This window comes from Hoplias malabaricus, chromosome 10 (genome assembly GCF_029633855.1).
Source record: "Hoplias malabaricus isolate fHopMal1 chromosome 10, fHopMal1.hap1, whole genome shotgun sequence".
NCBI lineage: Eukaryota > Metazoa > Chordata > Actinopteri > Characiformes > Erythrinidae > Hoplias > Hoplias malabaricus.
The window spans coordinates 41,267,114-41,290,445 of NC_089809.1; the positions used below are offsets into that span (position 1 = coordinate 41,267,114).

Consider the following 23,332-nt stretch of genomic DNA (forward strand, 5'->3'; position numbering starts at 1 on the left):
CTGGGATTTCTGAATTCAAGTCCTTCTGCCCTTGTACCCTCAGTGACTGAAATGGGTTTTCTCTGACGGGTTGCTTGACATTATCTCCTTGATCTGGTGAGGAGCTATGCCATGCCGGAGGAACTCGGAATAAAGCCACTGCATTTTCACATTGAAAGAAGCCAGCTGAGGTGGTCTGGGAATCTGATAAAGGACATTCCCAGTTTTGGCCCAGTTTGACCCTGATTGAACATGTTTGGCCCCGTTTGAATCAGTTTGGTTCTTTTCGGACCAGTTTTAACCCATTTGGCCCCATTTGAATCAGTTTGAATCTGTTTGGTCCTTTTCGGCCCAGTTTGAACTTGTTTGGCCCTGTTTGAACCTGTTTGGCCCAGGTTGAACCTGTTTGGTCCTTTTTGGCTCAGTTTGGCCCCGTTTGAATCTGTTTGGTCCTGTTTGGCCCAGGTTAAACCTGTTTGGCCCTGTTTGAATCAGTTTGAATCTGTTTGGTCCTTTTCGGCCCTGTTTGGCCCAGTTTGAATCAGTTTAGTCCTGTTTGGCCCTGTCTGAACCTGTTTGAACCAGTTTGAGCCTGTTTGGCCCAGTTGGAGCCTGTTTGAACCTGTTTGATTCACTCAGCGCCAAACAGGTTCAAACAGCTTCAAACTTATTCAAACTGGGTGAAAAGGTTCAAACAGGGCCAAACAGATTCAAACAATCTGTTTGGCCCCGTTTGAACCCGTTTGAACACTGTTTGGCCCTGTTGGAATCAGTTTGGTCATTTTCGGCCCAGTTTGAACCTGTTTGAACTTTTGTCCCATTTTTGCCCTGTTTGAACCTGTTTGGTCCCATTTGAACCTGTTTGATTCAATCAGCTTCAAACAGGGCCAACAGGTTCAAACAGGGCCAACAGATTCAAACTGGGCCAACCAGGTTTGTTTGAATCTGTTTGGCCCTGTTTGAACCTTTTCGCGCAGTTTGAATCTTTTTGGTCCTTTTTGGCCCAGTTTGGCCCTGTTTGAACCTGTTTAGACCCATTTGAATCAGTTTGTATCTGTTTGGTCCTTTTTGGCCCAGTTTGAACATGTTTGAATCTGCTTGGCCTTGTTTGGCCCTATTTGAATCTTTTTGAATCTTTATGGCCCTCTTTCAATCTGTTTGAACCTGTTTGGCCCAGTTTGAACCTTTTCGGCCCAGTTTGAACTTGTTTGGCCCTGCTTGCCCCTGTTTGAATCAGTCTGAACCTGTTTGGCCATCTTTGGCCATGTTTGAATCTGTTTGGCTCAGTTTGAGTTTGGCCCTGTTTGAATCTGTTTGAACCTTTTCGCCCAGTTTGAATCTGTTTGGCCCTGCTTGAACCTGTTTGAAGCTGTTTGGCTCTGTTTGAATCAGTTTGAATCTGCTTGGCCCTGTTTGGCCCAGTTTGAATCTGTTTGGCCTCGTTTAAACCTGTTTGAATCAGTTTGGTCCTTTTCGGCCCAGTTTGAACCTGTTTGAATTTGTTTGGCCCTGGTTCAATCTGTTGCAATCTGTTTGGCCCTGTTTAAACCTGTTTATCCCTGTTTGAATCCGTTTGAATCTGTTTAGTCCTGTTTGGCCCTGTTCGGCCTTGTCTGAACCTGTTTGAATCTATTTGAATCTATTTGGCCCTGTTTGAGCCTATTTGAGCCTATTTGGCCCAGTTTGGCCCTGTTTAACCCTGTCGGAATTTGTTTGACACTGTTTGAATCTGTTTGAACCTGTTGAATCAGTGGTCACGCTTCTGATTCAGAAACTTCCAAAAATACAGTCAGAATATTCTAAGGTTCTCTCTCAGCATCTAAACATTCTCTATGATAGATTTAGTCAGTATTCAGAGTCTTTTGTGCACTGTCAGAGCAGGACAGTGGCTTCATCTGGGATTTCTGAATTCAAGTCCTTCAGCCCTTGTATCCTCCGTGACTGAAATGGGTTTTCTCTGACGGGTTGCTTGACATTATCTCCTTGATCTGGAGAGGAGCTATGCCATGCTGGAGGAACTCGGAGTAAAGCCGCTGCATTTTCACGTTGAGAGAAACCAGCTGAGGTGGTCTGGGAATCTGATAAAGGATATTCCCAGAGTAGACCTTGAGCTTACTCGAGTTTCTCACACCTGGCCTGGGAATGCATAGAGATCCCCCAGGAGGAGCTAAAGGAAGCTTCAGGGACCTGAGATGCCTGGGCTTCTTTGCTCATTTTATTCCCACCAAAGGACAGAGTAGAGAAGAAGATGCTGATAAAAACGATATGAGTTATTTTTTTATTTTTTTTTACGTTTTACTAAACAAATATTTATCTCTTGTGGAAACTTACCTAGTAGTGCATCAGAAGGTAAACTGTAATCCTTTAGCTCCCACATAGCGTTGAGCATGATGACCTGGGGCTTAACAGCTGCCCCAGATCATCCTTTCTATGAAAAATAATTAGCAGAATTCACTGATCATAGGTGGTGTTTCCAAACCTTTGGACCTTTCTCTTCAACAGGAGATGTACTTCTGGCCACAGCCTTTCTGTCCTACTCTGGTCCATTCAACCAGGAGTTCCGTAACCTGCTGCTGAGCGACTGGCAGAAGGAGATGAAGGCCCGCTGCATTCCCTATGGGACCAACATCAACCTGACTGAGATGCTGATTGACGCTCCGACTGTGAGCGAGTGGAACCTCCAGGGACTCCCTAACGATGACCTGTCCATCCAGAATGGGATAATTGTGACAAAAGCTGCTCGCTTCCCACTTCTCATTGACCCGCAGACTCAGGGCAAGATCTGGATAAAGAATAAAGAGGCCAGGAACGAGCTACAGGTGGGGAAAGGAAAGGAAAGGGGGCATGGGTCAGTCATAGGTTTCTTGGATAATTAATAGCCTAGTGTTATGCAGATGAGTCTATGTTAATTGGTGGCGGCTAATTGTGATTCGTTGGGTGCCTTGTGGGAAGTGTGCTCTTACGGGAACACTAGGTATCATTTGATATATTTTTGCTTCTGGGCTCCGCCTACTGTTGCAGAGAGTAATTCACGTTTACAGCGCTGTCCAGAAATCAAGGGTTTCCTACCTCCCTCCAAAAGTTACATAGTGCAGTTTCTGCAGAGCAGAGCCCAGACTAACAGTGACAAAGTCTCTGTTTTCCCATTGTACAGCTCAGTGAAGCATCACAATGATTTTAGGCTGTAATTTTAAGGTTAAAATACTAGTGCTCTTTTTGAAGGATCAGACTTGCTTTTGCAGTGTGTATGAGGAACGTAGCAAATACGCAGCCTCTTTAAACTCCTTCTCAAGGTTTGTTTGTCCACATGCATCTGATTCAGTATTTGTGAGGGTCACTAGAACTCTAAAAACCTTGTCTCGCTTGCCTGCAATTTAATACATTTCAAGCCCGTCTTAGAGAGGTCAGATGCACTCACTGAGATATGGCGGCTTATGTGTTTTTTGTTCCCTGCAGAATCCTTTTTTTTTTGTCTGCTAAGAGCTTTCCAGGTAACAATACTGAGTTGAATACTCAAGCTGAGTTTATAATGGATCTTTGCTGTTGTCATAGATCACTTCGCTGAATCACAAGTACTTCAGGAACCATCTAGAAGACAGCCTTTCTCTGGGCCGCCCCCTACTGATCGAGGACATAGGTGAGGAGCTGGATCCTGCTCTGGACCATGTCCTGGAGAAGAACTTTATCAAGACTGGCTCTACATATAAGGTATACTCAGAGCCTCCCTCGCACTAAACTCTCAACACACTCTACTATTGTACACGTCACATGTCCTCATTCGTACTATGCATCAATGCTTATATTAAGAGCCAAAGTAGGATGGTGACCCCTTTGAAGTCTTGGTTCCTGTGGGATTCCCTCAACGTTCTGAGGGATTCTTTCTTGCTACTGTGACCCTGGTCACTGACGCTCACTTGGGGATAGGACCCAGTATTCTGTAAAGAATGCCAACACTAGTTGTAAAAAGCTCTCTACACATAAATGCACAATGAATTCAGTTGAATATCCAGCAGCTACATATCTGTGAGGTTCCTGTGCTTTACAAATGGATCCAAACCAAGTAATCAAAGGCGATAGGATTATAATAATTCATGAGTTATGTAACGACATACATCATGTACACAACGTAAATGTAGCCTGAAAGAATCAATTTTTCTGCTAAATGAAGCATCTAGTTCTTTAAGCCTGAATGTAAAAATGTAAATGTGGCTATACTTAATTTCTATCCTTTAATTTCTAAAGTTACACAGTGTATTTTCTGCCCTGCTGAGCTCAGAGTAGCAACGAGAGAGACTGTGTTACAGCTCAGCATCACAATGATTTTGAAGCTGTAATTTAACTGTAAAAATTCTGCCTGGTGTTGCTTTAAAAGAGTAGGAAAGATATAATGTACGATTACGATGAATTGTAGCAAATAGACTGTGATTATATTTCAGTTACGGTTTATAAAGCTTGCAAAATTATATGTTGACACACTTTAGCTGTGAGGACGAGTTTCAAATGTGTGCATCTGAGTGTATGACCCATTTCCCGAAGTTGGAATCTGTAACACAGCAGCACTTAAAGCCAGGAGAAGAGCTCGGACAACAGACTGAGGGTGATGTGATGTTCCTTATGAAAGAGTACGGTTGGCCTGTGGCTGCTGTCAGATTCCCATCCACTGTCACCTACTCATTACTGACAGCAGCAGCTGGCCGACGGCTCGAGCCCGTGACTGACAGTGAGCTCCTTCTCCAGGGTGCCGCTATCCTCTGGCTCATTATCAGATCTCGCCAGGCTTTTGGAAAAAAGTGTGGCGCCGCTAATCTGCACCAGCCGCAGCGACTTCGCACGTCAGAGTAAGGATCCGGAAATAACAAGCAAGTTGCAGGATCTGCGCTCTTCTGACAGCTTTTACTCACAGCTCTATTAATACGGAGGTGTAAACACCTGATCTCAGATTTTAACAGTGAATCTGGGGGGTAGGAGAGATTAGCACCAGCCTTTTGCTCCGTCACATCGTCCCATTGTCAAACCATGTGCTGAAAGCAGCCTATTTTTGACCCAGACGTGCCTCTGTATGAATTAAGAGTTTCTCAGCTGTTATGATGATGGCTCAGGCTCAGTGCAACCAATTTGTACTTCTCCAGAAACGCAAAGTGGCTAAATTTACACCTGGACGCAGTCAGTTTTATGTTCCCAAACAATCAGGTTTCAGCGGCGACAGTGAAAGCCACCATTATCCAATCTACACTTGCCAGCCACCCTGCATATAAAGCAGCTCTGCTCTACCGGCTTGTCTCGTTTGTAATCTATCTCTCTTTCTCTCTCCCTCATTTCCACCGAGACCAGGTGAAAGTGGGTGATAAGGAGGTGGACGTAATGAAGGGTTTCCGGCTGTATGTGACCACCAAGCTGCCCAACCCCGCCTACACCCCGGAGATCAGCGCCCGCACGGCCATCATCGACTTCACCGTCACCATGCGAGGCCTGGAAGACCAGCTCCTGGGGAGGGTCATCCTCACTGAGAAACAGGTCAGCTGAGTCAATACTGAGTCGATGCACAGGTCGCCTCGGGTCTCACTCCTAGACAGTGTGTTAAGCTTAGAAATTAATTGGCTTTTCAGGAGCGAGGAAAGATACGTTCGCTTAGAGGCTAGTGCCATTAACGTGAGAGGCTACAGCCTGCTGCTTATGTTCATACAGGGGTTTGTTTGCATTAAAACACACACACACACATTACTATAATGTAATACTAATCTTAAACATAACCCTAACCCAGACCCTAAGCCTTACTTTACTCTAACCTTAACCAAGCCTAACCCTAACACTAACCTTACTCTAAACCAGTGGCTCTGCAGGTCTCAGGCTTCTGGAATTGATTTTAAACACTGTATTTCATACAAAGCTCTAACTCCTTACTGAAAAATAACATTAAAAATGGAATGAATACAGATGTGAATCAATGTCTTATCCTAGCTTTACCCTAATCATTTGGTCCCAAGCCCATTTCTCAAGCCTTTAAGCCACAACTCTGTGCATTTAACTCTTCACACACAACAAGCAGCACACACTCTTCAACTGTAGACATAGTTTAAAGGTGTTCTCATATATTCACCCAGTGCAGACGTCTTAACAAGCAGATATGGGCTTTATCTATGATGAAGTGCTTCTGTTCCTTGTGCCTGTGCAACAGAGAGAGATCTGTGCAGTTCCTGAAAGTATAGTACCAAACCCAGGGCAGTTACTGGCTGTTCTGGCTTGGTCAGTGTTCTGGTTTGAACTCTACAGACACTATTTGGTTCCATGTTAAACGTAAGCTAACCTGAGAGTGCTTTTCCACTGTCAGCGCTGGGTGGGGTTGCACCTAAGCTTGTTAAGAACTTTAAAAGATGAATGTTCTTCATTTTGTGCTTGCCCCATATTTTTGATGGAGTTATATTTTCAGAGTGGTAACCTCTAACAAATCTTCAAGCAAAACCTACGTTCGCACTTTACAGGTGACAAGGCACTTATGTCGTCCAAGTATGTCTCTTGTGGGTGTGTTTGAGGCCCTTCTCGTTGTCACGTGTGAACTTGTAAAAGGTTCAAGTTTCTCGGTCCACCAGAGATGGTTAACCTCATCTTTGCTCTCTGGAAACTGGAAGAGGGTGGAGAGAGGAGAAATAGAACCATCATAGTCCAGTCTAGAATTCATGTTCATTAGTGCATTAAAAGCAATGTCTCTCTGGTTTGTTTATGTGTCTGAAGTGTAACTTGTCTGTACGTTTTTATTACAACAGAAACTCATTTGATATTTGAGCTATTTAGTTTTGTAGCAGTTTTGTTCTGTGTTTACTTTCATGCAGTTGGCGCTCTTCTGAATGTAGAGTCAGTTCCATCTTATTTACGGGGCAGGAATAGAGCAACATCCCCATCTCTTTTCATGATTTTCAACATTTGGACGTCTCTTCGGTATTTCTCTCCTGTGCACACAGATAGAGACTCTTTCTTTTTTTTTACTCAGTTACCGACACTGGGGCTTCGTAAACACATTAGACCGGTTTCCAGTGTAAACCGACTGGCTTGTTTCTTTCTCCCACAGCAGCAGCAGTGCTTCACTGTCTGTCACAGTGAGGAGAGGAGAAAAAGCCTTGCGTGAGTCAAGCTCAAGTGACTCAAACTGGACGTAGTAGAATACAAAGCATCCAGCTGCTCAGTGTCTGACAGGCCCTACCTGCACGGGTTTATTTCCTCTGTGGACAGTTTGTCAGGCCTTAATCGTGCCTGTTAGTCCCATGGGCAGAGGAAAATGGAAATGCCATTCAATGCAGATTCACTGCTGGGATTGTGATTTTTGTCATTCAGGAATAAAGAGCCTGTGCCCAGGGTTCCTCTCAAACTCTCTGCAACAAGACCGCAAGCGCAGAGTCGGCTGCTGAATTACAGCACCCAGGGAAAGCCGTGACACACTCAGCTACTGTGCTTTAGGTCATTAGTATCACAAGTGGAACAGTTGAAAAGGGGTTTTAGAGGGTGATGTTCCAGATGGGAAAAGTGGTGCACAGAGCTGAAGTGAAGCCCTGCATTATGGCTGAGCTGTGATAGATTATAGATGATGGTAATGGTGGTCATTATCGCTGTTTACTCTTGATTTCCGCCTCGGCGCCGCAAATGACCTGCCTTTGGGGCCATTACTTCACTGCCTTTATATTTAGATCTTTCACCCTTTCTGAGCGTTTAGAAACTGCACTGGAGGCAGGATGGCAGCCCGCTGCAGGGTATTACACACTCGTTCAGTCACTCTCACGCTCAGTGGTCTGTAACCGAGGCTGTATACTGGGCTTTTGAGAAGGTTGCAGTGGGTGCTGACTAACTGGAATCATGTTTCAGGAGTTGGAGAAGGACCGCACGGACCTGCTAGAGGATGTGATGGCCAACAAGCGCAAGATGAAGGAGTTAGAGGACAACCTGCTCTTCAGGCTGACCAGCACGCAGGGCTCTCTGGTGGAGGACGAGAGTCTGATTGTGGTGCTGGGCAACACCAAACGCACTTCAGAGGAGGTCACCCAGAAACTCCAGATCGCTGCAGAGACAGAGGTCCAGATCAATGCGGCGCGAGAGGAATATCGACCTGGTAATGAAACGACATTTGTGTAGTTTTTTGGAAGTCCAGTTAAGAGACCATTACAGTAATCAGTCCTGTTAGAAATAAAAGCATGGATAAGTTTCTCCAGGTTTGGTTTAGTCAGAAAATCTCTGATCTTACTGATGTTCTTAAGATGGTAAAATGCTGATCTGAGTCCATTAGTGGCCAGTTCTTTAGCCTTGAGGGCTCTGGAGTCCAGATACGCAGCCAATCTGTGTTTCACTGCTGTTCCCAAACAGAATAATATCTGTTTTATCTTTATTCAACTGCAGAAAAGTGTCCCATCCAGTTAGTGATGTGTTCAAGGCACTTTCACAATGAGTCAACTGGTCCGGAGTCGTTTGCGGACAGGGTCATGTAAATCTGAGAATCATCTGCGTAGCTGTAATAGGACAGCCCATAGTGCTGTAGAATCTGGCCAAGAGGAAGCATGTATAAATTAAATAAAATTGGACCAAGAATAGAGCCCTGGGGGATACCACAAGTCACTGGCATGTTCTCCCTAATATTATTTTGTATTTCTTCAAAGTGCTGCCTTGCAGGGGTGAAACAAACCACATTAAGTGAACCACTTTTTTGTTTCACATAAGTGAACAAAGAGATTGTCCCTTTAGCTGCTAGACAAAAATAATAATAAAAATAGGGGCAGCATGGTGACGCAGCAGGTAGTGTCACTGTCACAGCTCCAGGGTCCTGGGGTTGTGGGTTCAAGCCCCTCAGCAGGTGACTGTCTGTTGGGAGACATATAAACTGGTCAGAGTGAAATTTTTTCACATGCATGATACAAGAGCCACTGGTTTACAACAAGCCACAGGAAGAATGATTATAAACTGCTTCATCTGTTCACTTTTTAACCAACCATTTTGTGATGCCTTGTGTGCATCTGTAACCGATGTGTTATGACAAGTCTCTTTACTGAGTTTTCTGTTTTGTTCTTCCTGTGTGTAGTGGCGACCAGAGGGAGTATCCTGTACTTCCTGATCACAGAGATGAGTATGGTGAATGTGATGTATCAGACGTCTCTGCGCCAGTTCCTAGGCTTATTCGACATGTCACTGGCCAGGTAAAACTCGCAGTGTCCGTTAGCCCAGACATTCAGAAGGCATGGCAATAACTTGCCAGTGCATCTACTCAATGTACCCTCTACATTCCAATAAAGTTTGTCCACTCTTTGACACTTTGGCGGAAACTCTAGCCAGTTATTTCCACTCATACAAGAGCAGGCTCCTATCACTTTGATTTGGGAGAGATCTAAAAGTTTATATAAAATCACTTGTGGAAATCTGGTGTGGTCTGCTGTAGTAGCATAAGGCATCTTCAGCCTAACTTTGAAACACATCAGATGGAAAATGAAGCACTATTTGGAAACATGTTATACTTGAGTATTAATGCTATATTAAGAGTGGTCCACCACCCAATCATGAGCAGATCACTGACAATAAATACAGGACCAGTAGTTCCCAAAGAGGTCCTTTTGTCACATTCCTAAGTGTTGGAAACTGAGATTGAGAAAGAAATACGGACCATCTGGTTTGAGAATCAGTGGTTTAAAGAGTGGATAACATGAGTGCCACGATCTCTACAATATAGGGTGGAGATTTATACTTGCGTAAACTATCCAGTGGGTTTAAGTTCTGCTACAGTTCCTAGCACAGTTTGCATTTTGTTTGTCCACCTCCATGTGAAGTAGCACAGTCACTGTTCCGAATAAAGCAAATATTTTGTCTTCTTCTTGTGGGACAGGTCCTCAAAGAGTCCCATTACAAGCAAGCGGATTGCCAACATCATTGAGCACATGACCTATGAGGTGCACAAGTACGCAGCCAGAGGGCTGTATGAAGAGCACAAGTTTCTGTTCACCCTCCTGCTCACGCTGAAGATTGACATGCAGAGCAATCGCATCAAACACGAAGAGTTCCTGACCCTAATTAAAGGTCAGAGCCCAGTTGATCTCATCTTTCATCTGTCATTGGGTGGTTGCTGTTATCTTAGGTAGCTGTTACAATATTGGCGGGTGGTTGCTGTAGTGTTCCAGGTGGTTGCTAGAGGTACTGTTTATTGCCAAGAAGCTTAAATGGAACCAAGACTATTTGGTCGTCGCCCCAGTATTTTGAGAAGTTGTGGGTTAAACGCCCAGTCGCCTGTTGTCGCAGCACCATTGTACTTCCCAGAAATTTATTTCTACAGCATTTCTAGTAGTGGCTTGGGTGCTGCTAGATGGTTGCTGTGATATTCAAAGTGGTGACTAGGTTGCTGCTGGTGAACTTGTGTTATTGTGACGTTTTCTTACTTATTTTCAGCCATAAATCCATGAGTTGCAGGTGAAGACGCTGTGTAGAGTAGCCACTATATTGGAGCCCTACTCATTACTCAAACACATCCATCCATTATCTGTAGCCACTTATGCAGTTCAGGGCACGGTGGGTCCAGAGCCTACCTGGAATCATTGGGCACAAGGCAGGAATACACCCTGGAGGGGGCGCCAGTCCTTCACAGGGCATCACACACACTCACACCTAAGGACACTTGAGTCGCCAATCCACTTACCAACGTGTGTTTTTGGACTGTGGGAGGAAACCGGAGCACCCAGAGGAAACCCACGCAGACACAGGGAGAACACACCACACTCCTCACAGACAGTCACCCGGAGGAAACCCAAGCAAGACACAGGGAGAACACACCACACTCCTCACAGACAGTCACCTGAAGCGGGAATTGAACCCACAACCTCCAGGATCCTGGAGCTGTGTGACTGCGACACTACAGTTATATTTGTTTCATTTTAACATCTAAGTATTGATCCTTGACCCATTTATCTGTGTCATGAAAAACGGAGCTCTGTTTGTCTGTATCAGTCAGTAGAGAGGAGCTTAGGGTGCATCCCATTGTACCCACAGTACCATGCTCCCTACATAGTGCACATCATAGAAAATAAAGCTAGTCATACTGCACCCAAACAGTAATTAGATACTAATTCTACAGGGAAATGTGAATCTTATTTCTGACTAAAAATCATATTCAACATGCGATGCACTGTGCGAGAAACATAGAAACCTATTATTTTATGATCTACACTGTGCCCTATGGAGGGTGTAAAGAGACAGGTCATGACTGAAGTGCCCTTGGCCAAGTCACCTAACCCCCTAACACGCGTGCTCACTACCCCCTAGTGCTCACTATTGAGTCTGTGAATGTGTGTTTCACTGCACGGATTGGGATAAACGTGGAGGAAAAATTCCTCTGTGTTCAACCACAGTGGCCAATAAAGAGATTCTAATTCTAAGAACAGAGAGCAGAGAAATGCACTTGAGTTTATTAAGTTTATTAGATTCCATTAGATCCTAGGACAAAAATTAAAATATAGCTAACAGCTGATAAACACAGTGGCTGTAGGCTTCAGTGTGTTGTGGGACTCTCACCAACTCTTTCCCATCTGCATCTTTCCCTTCTTTACATTAGTGCTACGCTCTGAAAACAGCCAATCAGTCCCCAATATGGAGCCCACACTAAAAACAAAATCATGTAATCATGTGACTGCTCCCCTTTTTTTTTTGTAGACATGCCTTTGGGTATACAATGTATATTGGATCACATTCTGATTAAGACAAAGCCTTGATTGAACACCGGAAATGCTTGAATGGTACTTAGTTTCTTAATCCTAAGCTAATGCCTGTGTGTGGTCATCAGGTGGAGCGTCTCTGGACCTGAAAGCCTGCCCCCCCAAAGCTGCAAAGTGGATTCTGGACATGACTTGGCTCAACCTGGTGGAGCTCAGCAAACTCTGGCAGTTCTCTGACATCCTGGATCAGGTGTGTGTGTGTGTGTGGTCACTTAAACACACAATCATATAAACACATGCAGTACTGTCATGTAAATCTCATCTCCTCTTCCTTTCTTGGCAGTAAACATGTTAATATTTGATTTGCCTGGACTACACACACACACACACACTCAATCACGAGTGATTGGCAGGTTGTGTTCTCCCGGTGGAGTGGCGTGCTCAGCGCTGTGTGAAGCAAGCCCACTTTGGCAAACTGCAGATCAATTATTTGTGACTGAAGGAGACTGGATTTAAAAGCCTTTGATTAATTAAACAGCTGCAAAGCACCGCAGGGACATGAGGTGGGGCGGCCCACCCTGCGAGAGAAGCACACCACACACGTCTCACTGATGGATGCAGGGGTTTGTGTACATGTGTGTTTGATCAGATCGGCCGTCACGAGAAGCAGTGGAAGAGCTGGTTTGATAAGGAGGCTCCGGAGGAGGAGGTCATTCCTAACGCTTATGACCAGTCCCTGGACTGCTTCAGACGTCTGCTGCTTATCCGCTCCTGGTGTCCGGACAGGACCATCGCCCAGGTGACACATCCATTCTCGTACCACAACACAGTCTGTCCACTTTAGGACAAAAACACCACATTTATGGTTTGTCTTTTGCTACATTGCTATGATATTTATTTACTACAGGTAATGGGTTCTTTGAATACATTACACATGTCCTCACACTTAAAGGAGCAATCTGTAATACCGACAGGAAATGACTAAAAAAAAGCTACCACTGAGAGAGAGGTCACATGGGTTGTCGGGCTGAGGAAACTGAACCTAAACAAACAAGAAAGTTCAAGGACTCTGGACATATTCATGTTATTCGCCAGTTTATTAGTATTTTTGGTTCCACCTTAAATAGGCAACTGTGCAAGGATTGGAGCTAACTTTGGAAATACAGTTCTTAGAGAACTTTAGAAGAAAATTGGAGAAAATTAGCCAACTTGGCATCCAGCTTATAGCTCTGCTGGGCTCGAAGCTGTCTCCATCTTTCAAATACATTGCCAGTATTTTCTCTTGTTTTACTCTGATTATGGAGGATTGTTGAAGGTTTCTAGGGCTTTTTTAAGTCTGGTAGAATCTAACTATCTCTCTGCACATGCTCGCTTCCATGGCTAAAGCATGCTGTGTTTGTGGCTGATACTGGGTTCATACCTGGCAACCTGGGCTTTGGAATATTTAATGTGATTGGATTGAGGGTGGCTGAAACACCAATAGCGTTCTACTCTGGAATGGAAAGAACATACAGGCTGCAGCACTGCTGTCAGAGAGGCCAGTGCTTACACTTAGTGCGCTTCCTAAATCTCTGATGAAAGACCCTGGTTTAGTACAGTATATATATTACAGATTGCTCCTTAACTGGGCTTGTGTGGAGGAATGTTTGAGCTTACTGTCATACAGGGAACGCACACAAGGAATGCTAAATCCCAAAATGGTTGGTTAAAAAATAAACAGATGAAGCCATTCATAATCATTCTTCTTTTGGCTATGAGTTTCCTGTATTTGTTGTCAACTGGACACCATTGCCTCCTACATAGGGCTCTTGTAACTTTTTCATTACAACAGCCAAGCTGCTCTTGGCTGGATGCTTATGGATGGTGGACCACTCGCCCTGTAGTGACCCTGAACATTGTAAAAACTCCAGTAACGACACTACCACACCACTGGAATATTAGAGTCTCTGTGGCACTGACTATGATTCATCACCAAAGTAATATCTGATCGATGCTGCTCCAGTGGTCAGAAGGGATAGAGGGGCAGAGGGTAGCAGAACAATTAAGCTGTTCTTTCTGATCACGTATCAATAGATTACGCCGAACATCCGTCCAGCTGTGTTTATAATTGCATCTCAATAATGTATTATTCTTGATGATTCACATTAGTCTCTAGCACAGTCAGATCATTTAATATTTCTTGTCTGCATAACCTTAGGCACGCAAGTATATCATGGACTCGATGGGGGAGAAGTATGCAGAGGGTGTGATTTTGGACCTGGAGAGGACGTGGGAGGAGTCAGACCCACGGACGCCCCTCATCTGTTTACTGTCCATGGGCTCGGACCCCACCGACTCCATCATCGCTCTGGGCAAGAGGCAGAAGGTGGAGACTCGCTATGTGTCCATGGGGCAAGGCCAGGAGGTGCACGCTCGCAAACTGCTGCAGCAAACTATGGCCAATGTAAGAATGCCTCGATATTTCCACTTTAGCCTTTACCCAAGTCTCACAATAAATATAAATATAAATTCCTCCGCACACTTACATATGAACATAACAGGAAGAATCCAGATTATTTCTTCTCTCATTCCCTTTAAAATCTGAGCATGTGCCATAGACACAGCAGAGAGATTGTTTTGTCCCAGCAGGAGAGGCAGCAACAAAAAAATGGGAAATCGATTTGTTTGAACGTAGTTGTGATTTGAGTAATTATAAAATGATTGAAATATAATTCTGTGCACAATGGCACAGCGTTATGTCATTTCTGACATTTTTTGTTAACTAAGCAAAAGAAATCAGGGCGGCGTGGTGGTGCAGCAGGTAGGTGTCGCAGTCACACAACTCCAGGGTCCTGGGGGTTGTGGGTTTGAGCCCCACTCCGGGTGACTGTCTGTGAGGAGTGTGGTGTGTTCAAAAACACACGTTGGTAGGTGGATTGGTGACTCAAAAGTGTGTGTAGGTGTGAGTGAATGTGTGTTGCCCTGTGAAGGACTGGCGCCCCCTCCTGGGTGTATTCCCACCTTGCGACCAATGATTCAAGGTAGGCTCTGAACCCACCACGACCCTGACCTGGATAAGGGTTACAGATGAATGAATGAATTAACAGAAATTCATTGGATTGAATTGAAATTGGGAAATACATATTGAGCGGGGGTGTGGCCCTTGGTCAGTATCTTGTTGTGAGAACTTGGACACGACTTTACGCACCTGCATGAATTGAGGAAAATATTTGTCATGGGGTGAAGGGACAAATTACTTACAAATAACACTGTGCCAGCACATTTATATGTCATTGCCTTTGATTGCACCACAGCACCCACCTTGTCATATTTATCCTATTAATTTAGTGCCCCAGCACCCACAGGAAATTACAGCCCTTAAAGATTTAGGATCCAAAATTTTCAAATTCACTCCCTCCTTTTCATTTTTTATTGCCACTTTAGCTTAAATGCAGTCAAGCGACAAAGACACACATGGTGTTCAGAGTTAAGTTAGCATCAACAACAGTGTTTTATTACATTAGCGCAAAGCTAAATCCAGGAGTAACACAGTCGGGATGGGCCACATTTCTTCTGAAAATAAGGATGTTAGTAGTTGGTTTTCCCTCTGCTGTACTACTGACTTTTGCTCTTCCGTAAGGACTTTACACTAGATACTGGACCATTTCTGTGAGGAGTTGATGCCATTCAGCCATGACAACATTTCTGAGGTCAGATTCTGATGTTGGAGAACTGTTTTTATACCAAATGTACTGAATGGAGACATCCCTTCAGGGTTCACATATAGCCCAATGCTGAAGGGATTTTAGACTCCTGCAGCCCCTGAGCATCCCAGTCTAATGGATATAGACATCATCAGAAAACCTATAGGATGCCCAGGTGACTGTCATCCTGCTCAGAATGTGTTCTTGCCTTGCACCAATAAGCCCGAGTAGGCTCCTGACTCACTGTGACCCTGATCAAGGTCAAACAGCTCCAGATGATGACTGAATGAATAAATATCCTATACAACAATTCAGAGTTCACTTAAAAAGGTCACTTCTCCTTAAAGGGTTTAACTTCTCATTAAAGTTTCAACAATTCATTTTAATACAAGTTGGATATTCAATAACACCAATTACCACACAGGCAGATCTGTGCTGTAGCCTTCAGGGCACCAAACATCTTCCCACACACGATATGCTGTTAAATAATCCTGGACTTACATCATTTACAGAGTTAGAAACGGGATCATTTTAAGTGGTCCAGCTACAGTAAGAGTTCATGCTAAGCCAGGGGTCACCAATAGAGTCTCCACAGTGTGGCTGCAGGTTTTCAATCCAATCAAGCTCAAGCACACTTTAATCCACTTGTTTAATCAGCTGCTCTGAGTCTTCAGACAGTAAGCAAGTACGTTTGAGGTAGTCTCCTGCTCGGTGGGGATCAACACCTGTGTTTTGTGGGCACAAAGAAGTCATTTATTTACTTCATACATGGTTTAAAAGTCAGTTTGATCCCTTCTAACAGTATGACAACTCCGGGGATTGAAGGGACAGAGCTGTGTCTTCCTTCAACATCCATGGCGGAGGTGCCCTTGAGCAAGGCCCCTAACCCTTAACTGTTCCCCAGGTGCTTGGATGGCCTTGGAGGATGCCTCTCCCCCTTTCACTCTACTCAGTGCTATCCAGTGTGATTATCTATTAGCTGTTGAACAGAATTAGTATTCTCCTCTGAGTGAGTTGAGTAGTGAATTGAAGCTGCATAAACATCAGGTTGGAAATATGAGGAGGTTGGTCTCATAAATGTATACTAGTCTTCACACTCTGCATGTATGCTGATAATGTAGCTGCTATTATGTTGTGTTTATTATATGCACACACACAGGGCGGGTGGGCTCTGCTACAGAACTGTCACCTGGGTCTGGACTTTCTGGACGAGCTGATGGACACCGTGACCGAGACAGACAGTGTCCATGAGAGTTTCCGTCTGTGGATGACGACAGAAGTGCATCGCAATTTCCCCATCACGCTGCTGCAGATGTCCATCAAGTTTACCAACGAGGCTCCGCAGGGTCTGAAGGCTGGCCTCAAGAGGACATACCAAGGTCAGTACCGACTCTCTCTCTCTCTCTCCTGCTGTCAGATTAATTTCCTTCAGTAACCTGTGCACACATGAAATTAAAGCAGGTCATGGTAAATAGGGATTGGTGGTATTCACATACCATCAAAATATTATCTCGGTATACGGTGGTACAGTGAGGAGGGGGTGCTCTGTCAGGCACTGAGCCTTATATCTGTGAGCACAAAGGCGAGTGAGTTTAGCTAAACACTGCACACCGACACGTGTTGACGATAAAAACACTGTTTCTGTGAGAGCAAATTTCATCAACTGGTGCTAAAGGAACAGAAAAGTTTGAAAATAAGCGAAATAAGATGGTGTACACTGTTTAGAAGCACAGCTGGCGCTAACAAACCCTAGCACACCACAGCAGACCTTTCAGCGAACTGAGGCTCAAAACACACACATTTAGAGATAAAGCCATAGACCTGTGAGCAGCACAAAGTCGAGTGAAGGATTTTCTGAGTATTTTCTCTGCATTAAACAAAAGGTCTTATTGCAAAACAATCATTTTTCAAATGAAGTGCACATTAATGTGTTTATCTGGAGCACACCAGCTCTGTAATGTGGCAGCTCACCCAGGGGTGGATTGAAACAGGGCAAGCCACCAACAGAGCACTAGAGAAATAGGCCTCAAGTGCAGAGACACACAAACAACCCTAACTCTGGAAGTTAGGAACACGGAGACAAAATGGAACATGAGAGGAAAACTTAAGATGTCAGGGGAAAACTGATCAGCTCAGACTTGAGCAAAAGAAAACAAAGGCAAGAGAGCTTCCCAAAACAAAATGGAGGGACAAGATGAGACAAAATAAATTAAAGATAGAACACAACTCATTTCTAATTATTTATTTATACCAATAAATGGTAAAGAAAAGATAATATTGAATCCCAGGAGAAACCAGAGAGAAAGCTCTGGTGGAGAAACAGAAGATAGAGAGAGACCCAGGAGAAAACTCAAGAGCCTTTACCAAATTACCGGCCAGACTTGCACAGCACTCTGAAAAGAGAAACCCAAGACTGAGCACTGAGGTGTGTGCTGGCCTCCCTTAAGTAGGAGTAGCCCAGGTGGAACCAATTGCCCCAAATTAAGAGTGTCTCTGTCTCCCTCTAGTGACTGGGGGTGGCTTAGCAGGCAGCCTCGCCCCAGCCCCAGGCAGACCTCTTACAGGCTCACCCACTATGTGACAAGACCCCCCCAAGTCAGTTTTCTGTGGACAGCCTAATCAGAAAACATGGGATAAAGCTGTTCTGATACTTTTCTGCTTCTTACAGACGAGGTTAAAGGCCACGATAGGTCACAGACATTTCATTAAGACCCAGAACTGTGTTCATTTGTGGGAAAGGAGAGAATAAGTTCCCTTTAAGGCAGTTATATGCAAAATTATTAGTTTTTTATAAAGCTGATTATATTCAGACACTTTGGTGGATGTTCCCAAAGACTCACTAGCAAATGCATCACTTGTTAGTGATGCCCCTGAATTGCACCATGTTTGTGTTACTGTCTGGAATAACTGCACCATCTAAGGGTTAAGGAGTCGTAGCCATGAGGGAGCGTAGGTTGGAGTGGGGTTTGGCTTCACTGAGGTCAGTCTGAGAGTAAAAAGTTTCGCAGCAAATGTGGCAGTGTAAATTAGGCGTAAATAAATTTGTTTCAGGCAGAGTTTCCCCGGTGGCAGAATAAATGAATGTTTATTGGTAGAGGCTCTCGTCTGGGGACAGTAAATGATGAGCGTCTTTAGTGCAGTGATGAAGACTACAGCTCTGTTGGGGGCTCCACTTCTCATGGGGGCTCAGCTCAGTCAGCTGCAGAATCTCTTCAAATTTACCAAACGACATCTGTGCTCAGAGACCACCAAGAGTTCCCGTTAACAAGAGGTCCAAAGTCAACCGACTGAAATGCCAAACGTTTCCCAACTGTCAATCAAACACGTACAGCCCTCTCCTCATATTTTATCACTCTCTCTCTCTCAGGGATAAGTCAGGACTTGCTGGATGTGAGTAATATGGTGCAGTGGAAGCCGATGCTCTACAGCGTGGCCTTCCTTCACTCCACTGTCCAGGAGAGGCGTAAGTACGGTCCACTGGGCTGGAGTATCCCCTACGAGTTCAACCAGGCCGACTTCAACGCCACTGTCCAGTTCGTGCAGAACCACTTGGATGATATGGACATCAAGAGAGTAAGAGAATTAACAACATGCTCGAGCTGGGTTGTGAACTCCCAGTCATATTCAAAAGTTTGGGTGCACCTGATCAAATCGCATTTTAAAATTTAAACGTGAACAATCTTCATTATACTACTCCATATTTTTAATGATCGTTGAAGCTAATTGAGGACGGTGGTCGTCCTCTAGTCCTTCATCAGTGACACAGGACGCTGTCGGCTGGATGTTTTTGGTCGGTGGACTATTCCCAGTCCAGCAGTGATACCCAGGGGTGTTAAAACTCCGGCAGCACTGCTGTGTCGGATCCATGCGATGTGCATGGTGCTTTACTGTAATGATTCCACCGCAACCCTAAACAGGAGTCGGTTTTAGAAGATGAATGAATGAATAAATGAATGGTAAATTCAGCTGGTAAACACTAACAATGTGTTAAAATCTGCAGACTTTTTTCCATGAAAATCTCAGTGGCATTTGATCAGAGGTCTTCAAACTTATGACCGAACTTATCACAGAGACAGTACACGGCCGTGGGCTGGGGTTTGTGTCGAAGGACACGTCCTGGGCTGAAATGGTCCGGTCTTATTTGGCCCGGTTCTTGCAGTGCTGCTGTTAAGTGGTGGTTGTCTTTACTCAGGGAGTGTCGTGGAGCACTGTCCGCTACATGATCGGTGAGATTCAGTACGGTGGCAGAGTGACAGACGACTACGACAAACGCCTGTTGAACACCTTTGCCAAGGTCTGGTTCAGTGAGAACATGTTCAGCCCTGATTTCCACTTCTACAAGGGCTACAGCGTTCCCAGGTGCAGCAGCGTGGAGCAGTACCTGCACTACATTCAGGTTAGAGATGCTGACTTCAGCACACAGCCAACACCTCACTGAGGCTAAATCACACGTTCATCTTTTACAGCAGATAACAACACAGACAGGGTTCAGCTTTCTGTTATTAGTTACACATACATTAGTCTACTGCCTTTCATGTCCAGTGCTCCTCTACTCTTTTAATTATGCTTTATTAAAATATTTTTATTATTTATGGGAAACTGTCCACAGGTGTGTGTGTGTGAGACTGTCCACAGGTGTGAGTGTGTGAGTGACAGGGTGAGTGTGTGAGACTGTCCACTGGTGTGAGTGTGTGAGTGACAGGGTGAGTGTGTGAGACTGTTCACAGGTGTGAGTGTGTGAGACTGTCCACAGGTGTGAGTGTGTGAGACTGTCCACAGGTGTGAGTGTGTGAGTGACAGGGTGAGTGTGTGAGACTGTCCACAGGTGTGAGTGTGTGAGACTGTCCACAGGTGTGAGTGTGTGAGTGACAGGGTGAGTGTGTGAGACTGTCCACAGGTGTGAGTGTGTGAGACTGTCCACAGGTGTGAATGTGTGAGTGACAGGGTGAGTGTGTGAGACTGTCCACAGGTGTGAGTGTGTGAGTGACAGGGTGAGTGTGTGAGACTGTCCACAGGTGTGAGTGTGTGAGTGACAGGGTGAGTGTGTGAGACTGTTCACAGTTGTGAGTGTGTGAGTGACTGGGTGAGTGTGTGAGACTGTTCACAGTTGTGAGTGTGTGAGTGACTGGGTGAGTGTGTGAGACTGTCCACAGGTGTGAGTGTGTGAGTGACAGGGTGAGTGTGTGAGACTGTCCACAGGTGTGAGTGTGTGAGTGACAGGGTGAGTGTGTGAGACTGTCCACAGGTGTGAGTGTGTGAGTGACAGGGTGAGTGTGTGAGACTGTTCACAGTTGTGAGTGTGTGAGTGACAGGGTGAGTGTGTGAGACTGTCCACAGGTGTGAGTGTGTGAGACTGTCCACAGGTGTGAGTCTGTCCACAGGTGTGAGTGTGTGAGTGACAGTGTGAGTGTATGAAACTGTCCACAGGTGTGTGTGTGTGTGCCTGTGAGTGACAGGGTGAGTGTATGAAACTGTCCACAGGAGTGAGTGACTGGGTGAGTGTATGAAACTGCCCAAAGGTGCGTGTGTGTGTGCGTGTGCCTGTGAGTGACAGGGTGAGTGTGTAAGTGACTGGGTGAGAGTGTCAGATGGTAGCTTGATGGTAGTATGAACGGAGACTGGAGGAGTGTGTGTGTGTTGGGGGGGAAGGGAGGGTGGGGAATCTGAGACCCTGGGCTTGAGCTAGAAGGAATTTTAATAGTAATTAGTCATTTTAGTAATTTTATGTAAGACATGAACGTTCTGAGGTCCTGGAATATTGTCTCACATCACACAGAGTAAATGAGAATGTTTTCCTGTTGATGGGCTGCAGCAGGTGAACACCCCCCACCCCCCACCCCCCATTACTTTGAGATGGGAGCAGAGATGGGCTGCTTTTAATTCACTTACATCTCATTGTGATGGATGGTTTCAGCCTGGGTACACAGCAGGCTCTCTCTCTCTCTCTCTCTCTCTCTCTCTCTCTCTCTCTCTCTCTCGCTCACTCAATCACACTCACACTAATCATACTGTGCCGGCTCATTGTTTAGTCTGTCTCACACCATGAGCTTATCGCCACCAGTGAGAGGCAACCATACACACGCACACACACACACACACACATTGATCAGTCAAAACATTATGACCATGTACTTTCTACATAGATAATAGATATTTGTTAATATTTCTATTTATTAATATTTATTTTGAGAATGAATAAATAGAATGTATTTTCAGAGTCATTCGCATCAGTCGTGAACTCTCTCGCTTTACCCAAAATGAAAAGGGGCTACGCATTATTGTAATCGTACCATTGAATTAGATTAGGCCCTGGGTGTCAGCACAGAAAACTAAACCAATCTTCTTTAAACCACAGTAATCTCACATCATTGCCTCATTTTATACGAGCTGCATCTCAGTCACAACGTGTGAACTTCCCCTCGTTACTCCATGAGTCACTCTGCGTCCCCTGATCACCGCTGAAACACCACAGCAGGGGTAATCCATTCAAATTAATTAAGGTCCTGTTAGAGAAAAAATCCTCAAGCCGAGGTCTGGAACACAATGTATAGCTTGCATTCTGATCAGTGCCATGTCCTGTATATTGTGGCAATATTTTACGTAGTTAACAAATGAATGTCAAATCAGTTTACATTTTAACATATTTCAGCAAGATTTATAAATAATTATAAATAATAAATCCTCTAAATAAAATGTCTGTGGCCAGTCTCAAGTAAAAATTACAAATAAAACAATGAATTTGAAATAAAATCCCTAATGTCTTTTGTAGTTGCAGTTGACTTTACTGCTTTTCCACAACTGGTGATCTGATTGGCTCTTATTGCTGAAGGGCGGGTCTTTTTCCATAAACAGATTCCACATTCAGTGTTAGGAGAATTTCAACCGGTAATCGTTCGTTTCTTATTGAATTTACTTATTTTACCTCACACAACACTGTCGTCCTGAAAGTGTCCCAAAAGAACTTTTATCACGTTTTTTTAGCCTATTTTTACTGTCCCCAGGACAGAGGTGTTTGGAGCCCTGCCCTGTGTGTGTCACTCATTCGAGTCACAGCACTAATCACAGCACAGATCTGACTGGCTTCACGTGTGATACGCAGAAACAAATGTGATTAGTGTGTGATTTTACTGGAGCCACACATGAGTCACACCATTTATAACAAACACTCTGTTTAAAATGAAACAGCTCTTAGTTTATCAGTTACAGGTCTAGGTCCGGCTAGGACAGAGTCTGGGTCCAGACCCGGACCGTGGTCCCCTGCACTAGAGGATGATAATTCACAGATAATTCTGTCACAGTAGAATTACAAAGGGCCCCTGCAGAGTATTGTGCACTTAAGAAAATGAGATTTAAAAAGCTGTTTATCTGAGCAGTGTGAGTTTATTTATAAATGATATATGTGTGAATGTGTTAGTTTAACACTTTCCAAATATCCCCCCGTAAGCTGCTGATTAAGGAGAATCTCTGGAAACCAACTTTGTGGATTTCGATTCCCGCTCTGGGTGACTGTCTGTGAGGAGTGTGGTGTGTTCTCCCTGTGTCTGCGTGGGTTTCCTCCGGGTGAATGTCTGTGAGGAGTTAGTGTGTTCTCCCTGTGTCTGTGTGGGTTTCTTCCGGGTGACTGTCTGTGAGGAGTGTGGTGTGTTGTCCCTGTGTCTGCGTGGGTTTCCTCCGGGTGACTGTCTGTGAGCAGTTAGTGTGTTCTCTCTGTGTCTGCGTGGGTTTCCTCCGGGTGACTGTCTGTGAGGAGTTAGTGTGTTTGCGTGGGTTTCCTCCGGGTGCTCTGGTTTCCTCCCACAGTCTAAAAACACACGTTGGTAGGTAGATTGGCGACTCAAAAAAAAAAAAAAAAAGTGTCCGTAGGTGTGAATGTGTGTGTGTGTGTGTGTGTGTGTGTTTGTGTGTTGCCCTGTGAAGAACTGGCGCCCCCTCCAGGGTGTATTCCCGCCTTGCGCCCAATGATTCCAGGTAGGCTCTGGACCCACCGCGACCTTGAACTGGATC

At 44.8% G+C, this 23,332-nt stretch overlaps 1 protein-coding gene and 1 long non-coding RNA gene across 2 annotated transcripts in view; one reads left to right on the forward strand and one right to left on the reverse strand.

The window, feature by feature from the left end:
- The window catches only part of dnah5 (dynein, axonemal, heavy chain 5), a 165,947-nt gene that overhangs the window by 129,252 nt on the left and 13,363 nt on the right, over positions 1–23,332 (forward strand). Inside the window, exons 64-75 of the mRNA XM_066683026.1 lie at positions 2,482–2,798; positions 3,532–3,687; positions 5,311–5,493; positions 7,831–8,074; positions 9,035–9,149; positions 9,830–10,020; positions 11,774–11,895; positions 12,295–12,444; positions 13,843–14,088; positions 16,488–16,707; positions 18,696–18,901; positions 19,521–19,724. Of these exons, the coding sequence (XP_066539123.1) occupies positions 2,482–2,798; positions 3,532–3,687; positions 5,311–5,493; positions 7,831–8,074; positions 9,035–9,149; positions 9,830–10,020; positions 11,774–11,895; positions 12,295–12,444; positions 13,843–14,088; positions 16,488–16,707; positions 18,696–18,901; positions 19,521–19,724 (2,354 nt within the window). The remainder of the gene's footprint in view (positions 1–2,481; positions 2,799–3,531; positions 3,688–5,310; positions 5,494–7,830; positions 8,075–9,034; positions 9,150–9,829; positions 10,021–11,773; positions 11,896–12,294; positions 12,445–13,842; positions 14,089–16,487; positions 16,708–18,695; positions 18,902–19,520; positions 19,725–23,332) is intronic.
- Positions 14,970–17,761, reverse strand: LOC136708457 (uncharacterized). The gene is made up of 3 exons (XR_010804351.1): positions 17,693–17,761; positions 16,518–16,764; positions 14,970–16,053 (listed from the first exon to the last, which is right to left on the reverse strand). It is a non-coding gene; the product is annotated as an uncharacterized lncRNA (long non-coding RNA).